This window comes from Nerophis ophidion, linkage group LG07 (assembly GCF_033978795.1).
Source record: "Nerophis ophidion isolate RoL-2023_Sa linkage group LG07, RoL_Noph_v1.0, whole genome shotgun sequence".
Classification (NCBI taxonomy): domain Eukaryota; kingdom Metazoa; phylum Chordata; class Actinopteri; order Syngnathiformes; family Syngnathidae; genus Nerophis; species Nerophis ophidion.
The window spans coordinates 66,656,748-66,676,123 of record NC_084617.1 but is presented as its reverse complement, the minus strand read 5'-3'; the positions used below and the strand labels follow the sequence as shown (position 1 = coordinate 66,676,123).

Sequence of the window (19,376 nt, the reverse complement as noted above, 5' to 3'; positions counted from 1 at the left end):
TTTACTGAAGTGTTCCTGAGCCCATGTGGTGATATCCTTTAGAGATTGATGTTGGTTTTTGATACAGTGCCGTCTGAGGGATCGAAGGTCACGGTCATTCAATGTTTGGTTTCCGGCCATGCCGCTTACGTGGAGTGATTTCTCCAGATTTTCTGAAACTTTTGATGATATTATGGACCGTAGATGTTGAAATCCCTAAATGTCTTACAATTGCACTTTGAGAAACGTTGTTCTCAAACTGTTTGACTATTTGCTCACACAGTTGTGGACAAAGGGGTGTACCTCGCCCCATCTTTTCATGTGAAAGACTGAGCATTTTTTGGAAAGCTGCTTTTATACCCAATCATGGCACCCACCTGTTCCCAATTAGCCTGCACACCTGTGGGATGCTCCAAATAAGTGTTTGATGAGCATTCCTCAACTTCATCAGTATTTATTTCCACCTTTCCCAACTTCTTTGTCACGTGTTGCTGGCATCGAATTCTAAAGTTAATGATTATTTGCAAAAAAAAACAATGTTTATCAGTTTGAACATCAAATATGCTGTTTTTGTAGCATATTCAACTGAATATGGGTTGAAAATGATTTAGAAATCATTGTATTCCGTTTATATTTACATCGAGCACAATATCCCAACTCATATGGAAACGGTGATTGTAAAAAGAGCAATACAAAAATAGATATAAATATTTTTTTGCAAATATAAAAGAAATAATCAATAGCCTAAAATATACACATTAAAATACCAAAGACAAACAATAAGTGACGAAAAAGTAAATAAAATAAATGGGTTGTACTTGTATAGCGCTTTTCTAGCATCCATCCATTTTCTACTGCTTGTCCCATAATCAATAAAATAGTCAATAAAAACAGTCATGACATTAGGTACAATCTAGATGATCTCATTCCGCAATACTTCTCCTCATAATCTATTCTTAAAACCCACTATGCTGGTTGATTGATACCAGATATTGTGGAAGTCGATTCCAGTAAGTGATTTCTCTACACATCCATCCATCCATTTTCTACCGCTTATTCCCTTTCGGGGTCGCGGGGGGTGCCGGCGCCTATCTCACAACAGTCTTTTTCAAAACATTAGTTTTGGGTTTAAAACGAGGTGAGAGCACCTCTTAGGGCTAGCCTGGTACCATAGTTGTGACTTTCAATAGCAAGCAACAGCTGAGACTACAGATATGAAGGTTTATGGTATGTATAGATTTAAAAAAAAAAAATTGAATCAAACTACATGCCAACACTCATCCATGACAATTCATTATGAATGATCTTAATGCTGGTCCTAAATGAGCAATGGAGAGCTGGTCTGGCAGCTCTGTTTTGGGTAAGCTGGATTTTATTTAGTTCTTGTTTAGAGGCATTAGACCAGATTGCTGGGAAGTAGTCAATATGTGACAATACAAGGGATTGTGCCATCTCCGGGTTGGGGAGGGGTACCTGCCCCAGGTGGAGGAGTTCAAGTACCCCGTAGTCTTGTTCATGAGTGAGGGAAGAGTGGATCGTGAGATCAGTAATGCGGACGCTGTATCGATCCGTTGTGGTGAAGATGGAGCTGAGCCGGAAGGCAAAGTTCTCAATTTACCGGTCGATCTACGTTCCCATCCCCACCTATGGTCATGAGCTTTGGGTTATGACTGAAAGGACAAGATCACGGGTACAAGCGGCCGGAATGAATTTCCTACGCCGGGTGGTGGGGGTCTCACTAGCTCTGCCATCCGGGAGGAACTCAAAGTAAAGCCGCTGCTCCTCCACATCGAGAGGAGACGGATGAGGTTGTTCGGGCGTCTGGTCAGGATGCCACCCAAACGCCTCCCGAGGGAGGTGTTAAGGGCACGTCCAATCGATAGGAGGCCACGGGGAAGACTCAGGACACGTTGGGAAGACTATGTCTCCCGGCTGGCCTGGGAACGCCTCGGGATCCCCCGGGAAGAGCTGGACGGAGTGGCTCCTGACCCCGCGAACCGACCTCGGATAAGCGGAAGAAGATGGATGGATGGACAAGGGATTGTATAACTCGCTTAGTAGTTGTGTTAGTTAAAAAAATAGGAACTTCTTCTTATGCTTGAAATGCTTCGGCTCATTTTTGTTACTGTGTTATTAATGTGTGTTGCCCAAGATAGTCTTTCATGTATTGTAACTCCTAGAATCCTGGCCTTTTTAACTTGTTCAAAATTAACTACGTTCAAAGAAACATTCAATATGCGTTCCTTTCTCTGAGCATGTTTTGAGCAAATAAGACTGTTTTGGAAATATTTGTCATGTCTTCGTGATCATTTCTCTTTAGTTATGTTCTGTTTTGTTTTTGACTCCATCAGTTCCTGTTTTTGTGCACCCCGGTTTGTCTGAGGTTCCATGACAACCATTTTACCTGGCTCATTTGTTTGGACTCACGCACCTGTCAATCATTTAAGCCTGTAGTTGCCAGGCAGTCAGCCTGGCGACATCACCCTCTACACACCCTTGATACCTGATTGCTCACTTCTTGCCATAGTTTCTTGCTTTTCACGTCACTGTAAGTGTTTTCGTTTTTGTTGTCCATTGTTCTGCCATTGTGCGAGTTTTTGTTTTCATAGCCAAGTTTTGTACCTCCTCTGAGAGCGCCTTTTGTTTACACCCTTTGTTTTGTTTGTACTTTTCGAGTTGATATTAAAAGATGTCAGTACCTTTAGACTTGGACTTAGACTTCCTTTTTATTTTCATTCAAATTTGAACTTTACAGCACAGATAAGAACGAAATTTCGTTACGTAAAATCATGGTAGTACAGGATAAAAAAAGGAATAAGGTGCATATATTATTAAATATATATATATATATATATATATATATATAACTCATATATAAATATATATATATATATATATATATATATATATATATATATATATATATATATATATATATATATAAAATAAATAAATATATATCAGTAAATAAATAGATTACTGTACAGATAAATATATTGCGCTTTTTCACATGCCTCCACAGTTATGGATGTATGTTATATTGTCTTTTTTATTCCAGCGAGTTGATCCATTTTGGGGGGAGTTGAGGCAATAATTTAATTTAATGAAATTAATTTAATACCTTCACGCCATGTCCGATCCAGTCGGGAAAACAAACCACACCACGGTCCAAGTCATGACCATATTAGGTTTCATCTTATTTTCTGTAACCCATTTAAAAATCCGCAAGACCTCGTCTTGTAGTACACTGCCCCGGTCTGTGCAATTATCCTTTATTCCTGACTGATCAGAAGCCGTGCAATTTTTTTCTGTTCCAGGAGACCGAGATCGGCGCCAAGAGACAGGAGTGCAAATCGCTTGAGGCGGAGGTGAAGAGAAAAAATCAAACATGTCAGACTTTGGTAAGTGTTTGAAAAATACACCTTGGCCTCGGAGTGAAAAGACACGGCCTAAAGAAAAAAATAAAATAAATTGATTCGGGCTCTTAAAAATCCCCTCTGATAAAATGAGTTTCCATCTTTCTGTAATGATAGCTTGATTCTCAAGAGGCGATGACAGAAATGGACAAATGGTAGCAATTAACACGGGGGTGTCCAGCGGAGAACGCGGACTTGCTTGCAGTAGCAGTCAGAGAGAGGAGGCGTTGTAAAAACTAACCCAGTAGCACAGCAAGAGGTGGAGGTGTCCATTCTAGAGGCTTTTTTTGCCATTATTCCCATAATGTCCTACTCTTAAATACCGATTCCGATATCAACCGATACCAATCCATACAGTCGTGGAATTAACACATTATTATGCCTAATTTTGTTGTGATGCCCTGCTGGATGCATTAAACAATGGGTGTCAAACTCTGGCCCGCGGGCCAAATTTGGCCCGCCGTTTAATTTAATTTGGCCCTTGAGCCAATATCAAATTGACATTAGAGCTGGCCCGCCGCTGTAACACCGCATTCACCACTAATACTCATACTCGTCAACCCTCCTGATTTTCCCGGGAGACTCCCAAAGTTCAGTGCCCCTCCCGAATTTCTCCCGATTAATATTGGGGGCGGACCGTAAAAGCACTGCCTTTGGCGTTCTCAACATGTCGCCACGTCCGCTTTTCCTCCATACAAACAGCGTGCCCGCCCACTCACATAATATATGCGGCTCATACACACACACAAGTGTATGCAAGGCTTACTTGGTCAACAGCCATACAGGTCACACTGAAGGTGGCCGTATAAACAACTTTAACACTGTTACAAATATATGCCGCACTGTGAACCCACAGCAAACAAGAATGACAAACACATTTGGGAGAAAATCTACACCGTAACACAACATAAACACAACCGAACAAATACCCAGAATCCCTTGCATCACTAACTCTCCCGGGATCCTACAATATGCATCCCCACTACCACCAAACCCCGCCCCAACTCAAACCCGCCGCCGAAAAGAGGCATTCAATTTCTATTTTTATTTTATTTGATATGCCATTGATATTTTTTAATTATTATTATTTAAAACTCAATTTTGCATGTCACTATAAAGTTATATAAGCATTGCTTGGTCAATATTCAATGCAAAACTTGTTTGGGTCCCTATTAAAGGATTAATTTGTTCAACCTCGGCCCGTGGTTTCGTTCAGTTTTAAATTTTGGCCCACTCTGTATTTGAGTTTGACACCCCTGCCTTAAACAATGTAACACGTTTTTCCAAAATAAATCAACTCAAGTTATGTAAAACAATGCCAACATGGCGCTGCCATATTTATTATTGAAGTCACAAAGTGCATTTTTGTTTTTTAACGTGCCTCAAAACAGCAGCTTGGAATTTGGGACATGCTCTCCCTGAGAGGCGGGGTTGGGGTTAGCGGGGGGTGTATATTGTAGCATCCCAGAATAGTTAGTGCTGCAAGAGATTCTGGGTATTTGTTTTGTTGTGTTACGGTGCGGATGTTCTCCCGAAATGTGTTTGTCATTTTTGTTCGGTGTGGGTTCACAGTGTGGTGCATATTTGTAACAGTGTTAAAGTTGTTCATACGGTCACCCTCAGTGTGACCTGTATGGCTGTTGGTCAAGTATGCCTTGCATTCACTTGCGTGTGTGAAAAGCCGTAGATATTATGTGCCTTTAAGGTTTGTTGGCGCTCTGTACCTCTCCCTACGTCCGTGTACCACTCCATACAGCGGCGTTTGGGATGCGACGTGTGATTAGTTTTTATTGTATTACAAATGTTTTTAGGTTGTAGTTTTATGATGGTTTGTATGTTATCTGTATTTTATTACATATATTATTATATATATATATATATATATATATATGTATTATTATATGTATTATATTTATTATTACCTTGTTTTTACTGTTGTACCTCGTTTTTACTGGTGTACCTCGTTTTTACTGTTGAACCTTGTTTTTAATGACTACAGCTGCAAACCAAATTGCCCCTCGGGGACAACAAAGATTTTCTAAGTCTAAGTTTTAAAAAGTCATACATTTTACGTTTTGAAACCAATACCAATAATTTCTGATACCGATAATATCGTCAGTCCGATATTATCGGACATCTCTAGTTCATGCCATACCTTTTCAATTTCACAATATGGCAAAATGGTTATTTTTCATCACATAATGCCATTGAATGTATTTTAACAATAGCAAATCAGGACTCGAATCCATGACCTGTTTTCGCAAACCACTAAGCCAGGGGTCGGCAACCCAAAACTTTGAAAAAGCCATATTGGACCAGAAATACAAGAAACAAATCTTTATGGAACCGAAAAAAACTAAAAACCGTATTATAAGTCTTATAATGAAAGCAACACATGACATAAATGTCTATATGAGATATAATAGCCTACTATCAAAATTACTATGTGTCGCAGGCTTGACAGAAATGTTGAAATGTATTATTTATTCTACACAATTTTACCACAATGGAAACCACAGGCTACTCACAAGGTGAGATAACTCCTGGAAATGACCAAAGGTACAGAAGTGTGTGTCCAAGTTAAAGGAAACAACAGGCTTTCTTCTTTTAATAGATTTATTTCAATCTTTGGCAAGCTAGGTAATGTTTGCTGTGGTCTGGAACAGCATGACACACAAACAACTATCAGAAATGCAGCCAATATTACATACATATAATGTGTTTATGAGGCATGCAAAACTAAATTATATACAAAGAGGATACAAGTTAAGGATATTATCCATGCATCCATCCATCCATTTCCAACCGCTTGTCCCTTTTGGGGTCGCTGGAGCCTATTAAATGACCTCAAATATACCTACAGATTTGGCATAATGATGTAATATTTACATACATCTAGTGTAAATAGCATGTTAGCATTAGCACTCTTGATCGCCTCATGGGAGGTGAGGGGAGCAGTGAGCAGCAGCCGTGGCCACGCCCGGGAATCATTTTGGTGATTTAACCCCCAATTCCAACCGTTGATGCTGAGTGCCAAGCAGGGAGGTAATGGGTCCGATGTTTATAGTCTTTGGTACGACTCGGCCAGGGTTTGAACTCAACCTACTGATCTCAGGGCGGACACTCTAACCACTAGACCACTGATCATTGACACTTTAACTTTAATTAGTTCTCAGTCGGGCTTCACGGTGGCAGAGGGGTTAGTGCGTCTGCCTCACAATACGAAGGTCCTGCAGTTCTGGGTTCAAATCCAGGCTCGGGATCTTCCTGTGTGGAGTTTGCATGTTCTTCCCGTGAATGCGTGGGTTCCCTCCGGGTACTCCGGCTTCCTCCCACTTCCAAAGACATGCACCTGGGGATAGGTTGATTGGCAACACTAAATTGGCCCTAGTGTGTGAATGTGAGTGTGAATGTTGTCTGTCTATCTGTGTTGGCCCTGTGATGAGGTGGCGACTTGTCCAGGGTGTACCCCGCCTTCCGCCCGATTGTAGCTGAGATAGGCGCCAGCGCCCCCCGCGACCCCAAAAGGGAATAAGCGGTAGAAAAATGGATGGATGGATTGATGGTTCTCAGTCATGCACTGACTAAATATGCCTGATTAGCACTCCAACAAGTCGATAACATTAACAAAGCGCACCGTTGTGCATTCAGGCACAGCATAAAAGGTTTGGTGGACAAAATGAGACAAAGGAGTGGAAGATTTTACATGCAAACAAACTGTTGGGTCACAGTGAGTTGAAGAACCGGCAAAATTAGTAGGACAAAACAATGTTGACCAAATACTCTCATCAGTGAAGCGTACGCAGAAACATATCAAACAGAGGGGTTTCTAACAATTGGGAACGTTTGAGTCGTGTTTGGCCTCAAACAAAAAACATACTAAAACCAATCTTTTTCCGTTTTCAATCTTTTTTCATAAATCCATTAGGGCAGCACTAAAGAGCCACGGGTTGCTGACCCCCGGCGCTAAGCTATCTACTCTGACACACATGCCCAGCAGTTAACGGGCTTAAGATAAGATTTCCTAGTGAGGAACCCTTTGATATCGCCCAAATTGAAATTAAAAACAATTCCGGGTTCCCCACCAGAGCTTATAGTCCAGACATTCTCCAGGCTGCTCCCGTCAGTCCTTACACGATGTAACAGAATGCAAGTGGAAGTGTGAGCAGCTGCCTTATCTCCTCTAAGCAGATATAACAAGTCTTCTATATGCCAAGATATTTACACATGTCTTCTTTGATGTCTTCGTGTCCATTCGTCTCACTTGCTTGGTTGATTTGATTGAATCATGCACCGCCGCTCCCCTTCCATGAGCCCACCTTCTAGTGTTGCCGAGGCTTAAGTCGAGCTGACCTGATCGCTGCAGTTTAGCAGCAGTACCAGAAAGTTGTCTTTTGTTGTGTGAAGTGCGTAACGAAAACTACATCGGAAAGACGCCTTTAAAGAAGGAAAAAAAAAATAAGAATGTTCTGTCAAAAACCAAAAGATTGACAGGTATGGTTTGTGCAAGGCTCAAGTCCGGCCCTCTGTCCGTCCATCCTGCTGGAAAATATACAGTCCTTGGAAAACAAACTGGACTATTGAAGGCTACAGAGGATCATCCAACGGGAGATGAGAGAATGTTTTGTTTAGTTTTTATACGGGAACGCTGACAGAAAAAAAACATCTTGGATACGGCTGTTCAGTTCTACAGAGCCCGACTTAGGCTACCATGTCCACACAGCAGGGTGGGTAGTCCAATTCGTAGTTTCTTTGGCAACTCTGATCTTTTTATGTACCGTATTTTCCGAACTACAAGACGCTATGTTTTTCCAACACTTTGAATCCTGCGGCTTAAAAAAACGTGCAGATAATTTATGTTTTTTCTGGCATTCAACAAATAGTATATTACACCGGCAGGACAGCACTGCGGCGGAGGGGTTAGTGCGTCTGCCTCACAATACGAAGGTCCTGGGTTCGATCCCGCGCTCGGGATCTTTATGTGTTGAGTTTGCATGTTCTCCCCGTGACTGTGTGCGCTTCCTCCCACCTCCAAAGACATGCACCTGGGGAATGTTGTCCGTCTATCTGTGTTGGCCCTGTGACGAGGTGGCGACTTGTCCAGGGTGTACGCCGCCTTCCACCCAATTGTAGCTGAGATAGGTTCCAGCGCCCCCCCCATAGCCCTGAAGGGAATAAGCAGTAGAAAATGGATAGATTACACCGGCAGAAAAAAATGGTGATATTGTTTGTGTTTTGGCGCCATCTTTTGGCCCAGTTTGCTCGCTGAGGGTATTGCAGGTTGAAAACCTGTTTCGTGCCATGAACCGGAAGTATAACTGCCTATGACCTTTTTGCTCAAAAATAGTCTTCATTTATCAATCCAAGCGGCATTTGTAAGTTTTACAATATAACTAAAACTATTCATATTTCGTCTTATGTCTGATGTCTATAGGAGTGTTGTCATGCATATTTGTTAATGCGAATATAATCAAGCTAGCGTCGTTAGCATTAGGGAATATGTTAATACGTTTACAAGTGTCTGCATTAGTATTATCAACTTACAATGGCATTTTTTTTTGTATTGTTTCTGTTTCATAAATTTCCCAAAACATCACCATGGAGTTATTGAGTCTGTTTAGCTGATTAAAGAGCTAACTTCCGCAGCTAGTGGGTACATGACGATGACTTCTGTTTTGTTGGATCAACCATTTTACTACAGTGTGAAAGACACCGTTTGGAAGCAATTAAGGTATGTAAATAAATATTTACAAAATATTTCTTACCGGTATATATATATATATGTTTATATGTATATATATGCAGCAAATATATGCAAAAAATATTTTTTCTCCTAAAATTTGATGGGTACAGTTTAAATACCGACACACCATAATAATTTTTAATTTTCCTGAGGGAACTCTCCTGATGGAATCAATAAAGTACTATCTATCTATCTTTCTAGATACTCGTATGTTGAAGCACAGTACAATCCATCAAGAGGTGCGGCTTCATAGCTTACCAAAGTCGTAGTATAACATTTTCATGGATTTTTAAGCACCGTGTGTAATGTTCTATATTGTCAATGGAACATATAAAGTGTTGGTGTTGTTTACTTGAGTAATATTGCAGTCTACACCTACATATCTCTTATGTTTGACTGCCATCTACTGGTCACACTTATCATTTCACCATGCACCAAATAAAATAGTTTCGAGGTCGGTTCTCACCACCAGAATTATTCCGTACATTAGGAGCACCGGGTTATAAGGCGCACTGTCGAGTTTTGAGAGGGGAAAAAAAGGATTTTAAGTGCGCCTTATAGTCCGGGAAATACGGTACATGCAATGTCATATTGCACAGTTTTGATTGACACTGTCAGCAAGGTATTCATGAACTATTTGATCGTCATACCGGGTCAAGCGACATTATACTGCACCATACTGAAAGGTTTTTCTAACAATTTTATAATCTTATTAGGATACATAATAGCGCAAACAATAAAATAACATTGATAAATAGGATCAGATACATAGTTACTGTTTTGATACAGCTATAAACCATCTCCATATCGTTCTAGTGCAGACCTGGGTAAATTAAGGCCCACATGTTGAGCTTTTCAATCTGGCCCGCTGGACATTCCCAAATATTTATTTTTAGATTTTTAAGCTGTAAACTGTAGTTGCCATTATGATATGCAGTCATGTTTTCTATACTTTGTATAGTTTTCAACTATACAAAGTATTTCAATGGCCGGAATCCGCGCTAATGGATGATATACCAGTTACTTTGGTAATACAATTAGTTACTATGGTCATCTAATTAGTTACTATGGTCAATAGAATATAATAGAATAGAAAGTACTTTATTGATCCCTAGGGGGAATTCAGCAAATATCAGATATATCAGATTGTGGCTGCGTTTATTTCGTACCCTTGGCGTTCACATTTCACTGTTTGTTGCATTTTTGTTGCGTTTCACTTGATTGTAAATTATTTCGATTGAAAGCGGGTGTGACATTCATATTTTGTCAATATTCAGTGTTTTATCCACACTTGCCAACCCTCCCGGATTTTCCGGGAGACTCCCGAAATTCAGCGCTTCTCCCGAAAACCTCCCGGGATAGATTTTCTCCTGAAAATCTCCCGAAATTCAGGCAGAGCTGGAGGCCACGCCCCCTCCAGCTCCATGCGGACCTGACTGAGGACAGCCTGTGTTCACATCCGGTTTCCCACAATATAAACAGCGTGTCTGCCCAATGACGTTATAAATGTAGAATGATCGAGGGCGAGTTCGTGGTTTCTTATGTGGGTTTATTGTTAGGCAGTTTCATTAACGTCCTCCCAGCGCAGTAACAACATACAACAACAGCAGTCACGTTTTCGTCTACCGTAAAGCAGTTCATCTGCCGTAAACAGCAATGTTGTGACACTCCAGCTCCATGCGGACCTGAGTGAGGACAGCCTGTGTTCGCGTCCGCTTTCCCACAATATAAGCAGCTTGTCTGCCCAATGACGTCATAAATGTAGAATGATCGAGGGCGAGTTCGTGGTTTCTTATGTGGGTTTATTGTTAGGCAGTTTCATTAACGTCCTCCCAGCGCAGTAACAACATACAACAACAGCAGTCACGTTTTCGTCTACCGTAAAGCAGTTCATCTGCCGTAAACAGCAATGTTGTGACACTCCAGCTCCATGCGGACCTGAGTGAGGACAGCCTGTGTTCGCGTCCGCTTTCCCACAATATAAACAGCGTGTCAGCCCAATGACGTTATAACTGAAGAATGATCGAGGGCGAGTTCTTGGTTTCTTATGTGGGTTTATTGTTAGGCAGTTTCATTAACGTCCTCCCAGCGCGGCAACAACATACAACAACAGCAGTCACGTTTTCGTCTACCGTAAAGCAGTTCATCAGCCGTAAACAGCAATGTTGTGACACTCCAGCTCCATGCGGACCTGAGTGAGGACAGCCTGTGTTCACGTCCGCTTTCCCACAATATAAGCAGCGTGTCTGCCCAATGACGGTATAACTGAAGAATGATCGAGGTCGAGTTCTTGGTTTCTAATGTCCTCCCAGCGCGGCAACAACAGCAGTCACATTTTCGTCTACCGTAAAGCAGTTCATCTGCCGTAAGCAGCAATGTTGTGACACTCTTAAACAGGACAATACTGCCATCTACTGTACATGCATATGGTTAGAAAAATAGTGACAGAGAATAGAACAAGGATGGACAATTCAACCCATAACTCAATGAGTAGATGAGTGTTATGTGTGTGTATATTTGTAAATAAATTAACACTGAAATTGTATTTATGTATGTATAATAAAATAAATATATTTATAGCTTGAATTCACTGAAAGTCAAGTATTTCTTATATAAATATATGAAATACTTGACTCTTAACCACGCCCCCAACCTCCCGAAATCGGAGGTCTCCAGGTTGGCAAGTACGGTTTTTTCATTCATAAAGTGAAAAATTCTATGAGTTTTTTTAAAGCGGTCTGTCATAACGTTTTTAGCATTCAATCCGACATCAATGTGTGTGTGAATGGGTAAATGTGGAAGTAGTGTCAAAGCACTTTGAGTACCTTGAAGGTAGAAAAAACCCATTATTGTGCAGTTTTGTATTAGTGTTCCTAAAAATAGATATAGATAAACATTTTTTTCTCTAAATGTGGTCCCCCGAGTCAAAATAATAGCCCAGGCCTGTTCTCGTCTATTCCTAATATCCGTAATATTCATTCTGTGTGGTTCTGTTACTTTCCAACTTCAACCGGGTGATATTTTTATTAAGAGAGCAAGAGCTGCTGTGAAGAAGGTTTCCGACCACAACATAAACTTAATATGGTCTTAGGGGTTTTTACCTCTGTAGTTATGAAAGTCCCGCTCGGTAGACTGAAAACGCAGTTGTCTCTGTTATTATTATTATCTTTTTATATTACAGGCCGTTTGGTTCCCGTTTATTTTGAGAGAATGTGACTAACCGCGGCCTTAATGTGCCAGCAGTGACTCTTTACGCAAATTGTCGAATTGACTGGAGTTAACATGTATTCAAGTCCACATTTATTGGTTTGACTTTTAGATAATGTAGACAGCCTTCAAGACTACAATTGAGTTTAACCTGTGGAAGCAAGGGTAGGCATAGAGTAGTGTGGGTGACCCGGAGGTTGAGCGTTCCGATGAATAAGAACGGACCTGGGGGATGTACAGCAGTCATTTAGATGCCACTATGAATTCATCTTCTCCTTTAACTCTTTTTGAGACCATCTCTTTGTATGTGGTTCTCTGCAACAAATAAACACTCCATTAGGAGTCTTATCCTTGCAGCAGTCCTCTCAAATTCCAGATCCCCTCAGAGGCACTTCCATTCCCAGCCATTGTCAGCCCACTGAGGCCCGGCGTACATGCAACCCCCCCCCAAAGGACAAACTGTCCCGAAATGGCCGGTTCTACACAGACCTTCGCCTAAACCAGGGTGTGAAAACTGATCAAAAACACCAGGGGTAGAAAGTCCAATTCGGATTTTCTTTGTCAACTCTGATCTTTTTATGTACCGTATTTTCCGAACTACAAGACGGTACTTTTTTTCCAACACTTTGAACCCTGCGGCTTAGACAACTGTGCGGCTACTTTATGGATTTTTCTTCACTAACGTCCGTAATGTTTTGCATTCAACAAATAGTTCTCATATTAAACCGGCAGGGCAGCACGGTGGATTTGGGGGTTAGTGCGTCTGCCTCACAATACGAAGGTTCTCGGTTCGATCCCGCACTCGGGATATTTCTGTGTGGAGTTTGCATGTTCCCTCCGGGTACTCCAGCTTCCTCCTACTTCCAAAGACATGCACCTGGAGATAGGTTGATTGCCAACACTAAATATACCCTAGTGTGTGAATGTGAGTGTGAATGTTGTCTGTCTATCTGTGTTGGCCCTGTGATGAGGTGGTGACTTGTCCAGGGTGTAACCCCGCCTTCCGCCCAATTGTAGTTGAGATTTTCTAGATGAGTTCCCATGGATGGGGATGGATGGATGGATTACATCGGCAGAGAAAAATGGTGATATTGTTTGTGTTTTGGCACCATCTTTAGGACAAGTTTGCTCGCTGCAAGTGCTGCAGGTTGAATATATACCACCTGTTTTGTGCCTTGAACCGGAAGTATAACCGCCTATAAGGTTTCTGCTCAAAAGGATTCTACCTTCACCACTCCAAACAGCGTTTGTAAGTTTTACAATATAACTAAAACTATTCATATTTACTTAACTGTATGTCTAAAGTCTGTAGGAGTGTTGTCATGTATGCTAATACAATTACAAGTGTCTGCATTAGTATTATTAACTTACAATGGCATTCTTTTTGTGATGTTTCTGTTTCATAAATTTACCAAAACATCACCAAGATTGAGTCTGTTTAGCTGATTAAAAAGCTAGCCCTATGTGCAAACTACGGCCCATGGGCCACAGCCGGCCCGTTGGTCCCCTTAATCCGGTCCGCCAAATATTAGGATGGCGTGGCGCGGTTGGGAGAGTGGCCATGCTAACAACCTAAAGGGGTTTCTGGTCCAATCCCCAGCTTCTACCAACCTAGTCACGTCCGTTGTGTCCTGGAGCAAGACACTTCACCCTTGCTCCTGATGAGTCGTTGTCAGGGCCTTGCATGGCAACTCCCGGCATCAGTGTGTGAATGTGGAAATAGTGTCAAAGCGCTTTGATTACCTTGAAGGTAGAAAATCACTATACAAGTCTAACCCATTTACCATTTAAAACAGAATAGAGCAAAGATCAATCAATCAATCAATGTTTACTTATATAGCCCTAAATCACTAGTGTCTCAAAGGGCTGCACAAACCACTACGGCATCCTCGGTAGTCCCACATAAGGGCAAGGAAAACTCACACCCAGTGGGACGTCGGTGACAATGATGACTATGAGAACCTTGGAGAGGACGAAAGCAATGGATGTCGAACATGATACTGTGAAAGTTCAATCCATAATGGATCCAACACAGCCGCGAGAGTCCAGTCCAAAGCGGATCCAACACAGCAGCGAGAGTCCCGTTCACAGCGGGGCCAGCAGGAAACCATCCCAAGTGGAGGCGGATCAGCAGCGCAGGTATGTCCCAAGCCGATACAGAGGCAAGCGGTCCATCCAGAGTCCCGACTCTGGACGAGCGGTCCATCCTGGGTCCCGACTCTGGACAGCCAGTACGTCATCCATGGCCACCGGATCGTACCGGACCCCCTCCACAAGGGAGAGTGGGACATAGGAGAAAAAGAAAAGAAACGGCAGATCAACTGGTCTAAAAAGGGAGTCTATTTAAAGGCTTACGATTTTAAAGATCAGTTTTATACATTGCCACAGGAAAACTGATTCTAGACTTTGACGCACTGACAACAACACTGCTCCTAATTAACACTTAACCTACTCAGTGGCCTAGTGGTTAGAGTGTCCGCCCTTATATCGGTAGGTTGTGAGTTCAAACCCCAGCAGGGTCATACCAATGACTATAAAAATGGGACCCATTACCTCCCTGCTTGGCACTCGGCATCAAAGGTTGAGATTGGGGGTTGAATCACCAAAACTTATTCCCGGGCGTGGCAAAGCTGCTGCCCACTGCTCCCCTCACCTCCCAGGGGGCGAACAAGGGGGTGGGTCAAATGCAGAGGACAAATTTCACCACACCTAGTGTGTGTGTGACAATCATTGGTACTGTAACTTTAAATTTTAAAGAGAATGTATTATGATTCAAATAGCCAAGTTTGCGAAGTCTACTCTAAGTTCCAACAGATATGCATTGACAAGTTCCTATATCAATCAATCAAGCAATGAAAGTGTATTCATATGGCCCTTAATCACAAGTGTCTCAAAGGGCTGCACAAGCCACATCGGGGCAAGCAAAAATCTCAACCCAATGAGATACAATGAGAAACCTTGGAGGGGCGACCGTTGCAATGGGCATCGAGTGGATCTAGTTAATGGTGTGAGAGTCCAGGCCTTAGTGGGGGCCAGCAGGGGATCATCTTGAGTGGAGACAAGTCAGCAGCGCAGAGACGCCCCCAACTGATGCGCAGATAAGTGGTCCACCCCGAGTCCCGACTTTGAACTGCTAGCGCGTCATCTGTGGTCACCTGGTAACCTCGCCACGCAGGAGAGGGGGGCGGAGCAGACAAGAGACGGCAGATCAACTGGTCTAAAAGGGGTCTAGTTAAAGGCAAGCGTTTACAAATGAGTTTTAAGATGGGACTTAAATGCCTTTACTCTATGCCTCTACTATATGACCACTTTCATCAAAACCCTAGACTTTGGGCTGCCAAATTTGGGATTTTAACGCGTGTAAATAATCACTGCATTAATCATGGATCAACACAGATTCATCAGGCAATTTATTTTCACTCTTTACCTCAGCCACGGATGGTTACCTAGAAGGTGGCGTGGGTTTCTACACGGTCAGTGATCAAGTACGTTCTTGCTGACATGAGTGAGGAGACTTCCGACTGGTGTGCTTTGTGCAGAGATGCCTCTTCCTATAGGCAAAACACACCTCGTGCGTAGGTCCCCATTTTGCGCGAACAAAACCGTATAAAAAAGTAAATTAATGAAGTTCAAGGTGTCACAACATGGCTTGGACGTGGATTGTTTCCTCGACGCAGATGAGAATCAGCACGAGCGCGGCGTGGATGTGAGTACATGGTTGTTTATTTAAACACTATGATAAAAAATAAACAAACTAAGGGCGCTCACAAGGAGGTACAGACACTTGACTATGAACAAACAAAAGACTAGCATAAATGCTGCAAACTACAAACATTAAACAAAAACACTTGCTCGATTGGCATGAATGATAATGACTCTAAACAAAACTAGCCCAATAGCATAAATACACAAACTTTGTGCAGAGATGCCTCTCCCTATAGGCAAAACACACCTCATGCGCAGGTCCCCGTTTTGCGCGAACAAAACCGTGTAAAAAAGTAAATTAATGAAGCTCAAGGTGTCACAACATGGCTTGGACGTGGATTGTTTACTCGACGCAGATGAGAATCAGCACGAGCGTGGCGTGGACGTGAGTACATAGTTGTTTATTTAAACACTATAATAAAAAATAAACAAACTAAGGGCGCTCACAAGGATGTACAGACACTTGGCTAGGAACAAACAAAAGACTAGCATAAATGCTGCAAACAAACATGAAACAAAAACACTTGCTCGATTGGCATGAATGATAATGACTCTAAACAAAACTAGCACAATAGCATAGATACACAAACTTTGTGCAGAGATGCCTCTCCCTATAGGCAAAACACACCTCATGCGCAGGTCCCCGTTTTGCGCGAACAAAACCGTGTAAAAAAGTAAATTAATGAAGCTCAAGGTGTCACAACATGCCTCGGACGTGGATTGTTTCCTCGACGCAGATGAGAATCAGCACGAGCGCGGCGTGGACGTGAGTACATAGTTGTTTATTTAAACACTATAATAAAAAATAAACAAACTAAGGGCGCTCACAAGGAGGTACAGACACTTGGCTAGGAACAAACAAAAGACTAGCATAAATGCTGCAAACAAACATGAAACAAAAACACTTGCTCGATTGGCATGAATGATAATGACTCTAAACAAAAATAGCACAATAGCATAAATACACAAACTTTGTGCAGATATGCCTCTCCCTATAGGCAAAACACACCTCATGCGCAGGTCCCCGTTTTGCGCGAACAAAACCGTGTAAAAAAGTAAATTAATGAAGCTCAAGGTGTCACAACATGGCTTGGACGTGGATTGTTTCCTCGACGCAGATGAGAATCAGCACGAGCGTGGCGTGGACGTGAGTAAATAGTTGTTTATTTAAACACTATAATAAAAAATAAACAAACTAAGGGCGCTCACAAGGATGTACAGACACTTGGCTAGGAACAAACAAAAGACTAGCATAAATGCTGCAAACAACATGAAACAAAAACACTTGCTCGATTGGCATGAATGATAATGACTCCAAACAAAACTAGCACAATAGCATAAATACACAAACTTTGTGCAGAGATGCCTCTCCCTATAGGCAAAACACACCTCATGCGCAGGTCCCCGTTTTGCGCGAACAAAACCGTGTAAAAAAGTAAATTAATGAAGCTCAAGGTGTCACAACATGGCTTGGACGTGGATTGTTTCCTCGACGCAGATGAGAATCCGCACGAGCGTGGCGTGGACGTGAGTACATAGTTGTTTATTTAAACACTATAATAAAAAATAAACAAACTAAGGGCGCTCACAAGGATGTACAGACACTTGGCTAGGAACAAACAAAAGACTCGCATAAATGCTGCAAACAAACATGAAACAAAAACACTTGCTCGATTGGCATGAATGATAATGACTATAAACAAAACTGGCACAATAGCATAAATACACAAACTTTGTGCAGAGATGCCTCTCCCTATAGAGAAAACACACCTCGTGCGCAGGTCCCCGTTTTGCGCGAACAAAACCGTGTAAAAGAGTAAATTAATGAAGCTCAAGGTGTCACAACATGGCTTGGACGTGGATTGTTTCCTCGACGCAGATGAGAATCAGCACGAGCGCGGCGTGGACGTGAGTACATGGTTGTTTATTTAAACACTATAATAAAAAATAAACAAACTAAGGGCGCTCACAAGGAGGTACAGACACTTGGCTATGAACAAACAAAAGACTAGCATAAATGCTGCAAACTACAAACATGAAACAAAAACACTTGCTCGGTTGGCATGAATGATAATGACTCTAAACAAAACTAGCACAATAGCATAAATACACAAACTTTGTGCAGAGATGCCTCTCCCTATAGGCAAAACACACCTCGTGCGTAGGTCCCCGTTTTGCGCGAACAAAACCGTGTAAAAAAGTAAATTAATGAAGCTCAAGGTGTCACAACATGCCTCGGACGTGGATTGTTTCCTCGACGCAGATGAGAATTAGCACGAGAGTGGCGTGGACGTGAGTACATAGTTGTTTATTTAAACACTATAATACAAAATGAACAAACTAAGGGCGCTCACAAGGAGGTACAGACACTTGGCTATGAACAAACAAAAGACTAGCATAAATGCTGCAAACTACAAACATGAAACAAAAACACTTGCTCGATTGGCATGAATGATAATGACTCTAAACAAAACTAGCACAATAGCATAAATACACAAACTTTGTGCAGAGATGCCTCTTCCTATAGGCAAAACACACCTCATGCGCAGGTCCCCGTTTTGCGCGAACAAAACCGTGTAAAAAAGTAAATTAATGAAGCTCAAGGTGTCACAACATGGCTTGGACGTGGATTGTTTCCTCGACGCAGATGAGAATCAGCACGAGCGCGGCGTGGACGTGAGTACATAGTTGTTTATTTAAACACTATGATAAAAAATAAACAAACTAAGGGCGCTCACAAGGATGTACAGACACTTGGCTAGGAACAAACAAAAGACTAGCATAAATGCTGCAAACAAACATGAAACAAAAACACTTGCTCGATTGGCATGAATGATAATGACTCTAAACAAAACTAGCACAATAGCATAAATACACAAACTTTGTGCAGAGATGCCTCTCCCTATAGGCGAAACACACCTTCTGCGCAGGTCCCCGTTTTGCGCGAACAAAACCGTGTAAAAAAGTAAATTAATGAAGTTCAAGGTGTCACAACATGGCTTGGACGTGGATTGTTTCCTCGACGCAGATGAGAATCAGCACGAGCGCGGCGTGGACGTGAGTACATAGTTGTTTATTTAAACACTATAATACAAAATAAACAAACTAAGGGCGCTCACAAGGATGTACAGACACTTGGCTAGGAACAAACAAAAGACTAGCATAAATGCTGCAAAGAAACATGAAACAAAAACACTTGCTCGATTGGCATGAATGATAATGACTATAAACAAAACTGGCACAATAGCATAAATACACAATCTTACAAGGCATAGAACTGGACGAGGGCATGAAGGAGGTGCAGCAAGGGTAGCGTGTGTGTGAAG

At 41.9% G+C, this 19,376-nt stretch overlaps 1 protein-coding gene across 20 annotated transcripts in view; it reads left to right on the top strand.

The window, feature by feature from the left end:
- Positions 1-19,376, top strand: part of rimbp2b (RIMS binding protein 2b) — a 329,543-nt gene that overhangs the window by 195,437 nt on the left and 114,730 nt on the right. For all 20 annotated transcript variants that reach the window (XR_009807576.1, XR_009807577.1, XM_061906907.1 and 17 more), the window contains one exon: positions 3,297-3,380. Coding sequence is in view for 17 of the 20 variants with exons in the window: in XM_061906907.1 (XP_061762891.1) it covers positions 3,297-3,380 (84 nt within the window). In the remaining 3 variants the exon portion in view is untranslated. The remainder of the gene's footprint in view (positions 1-3,296; positions 3,381-19,376) is intronic.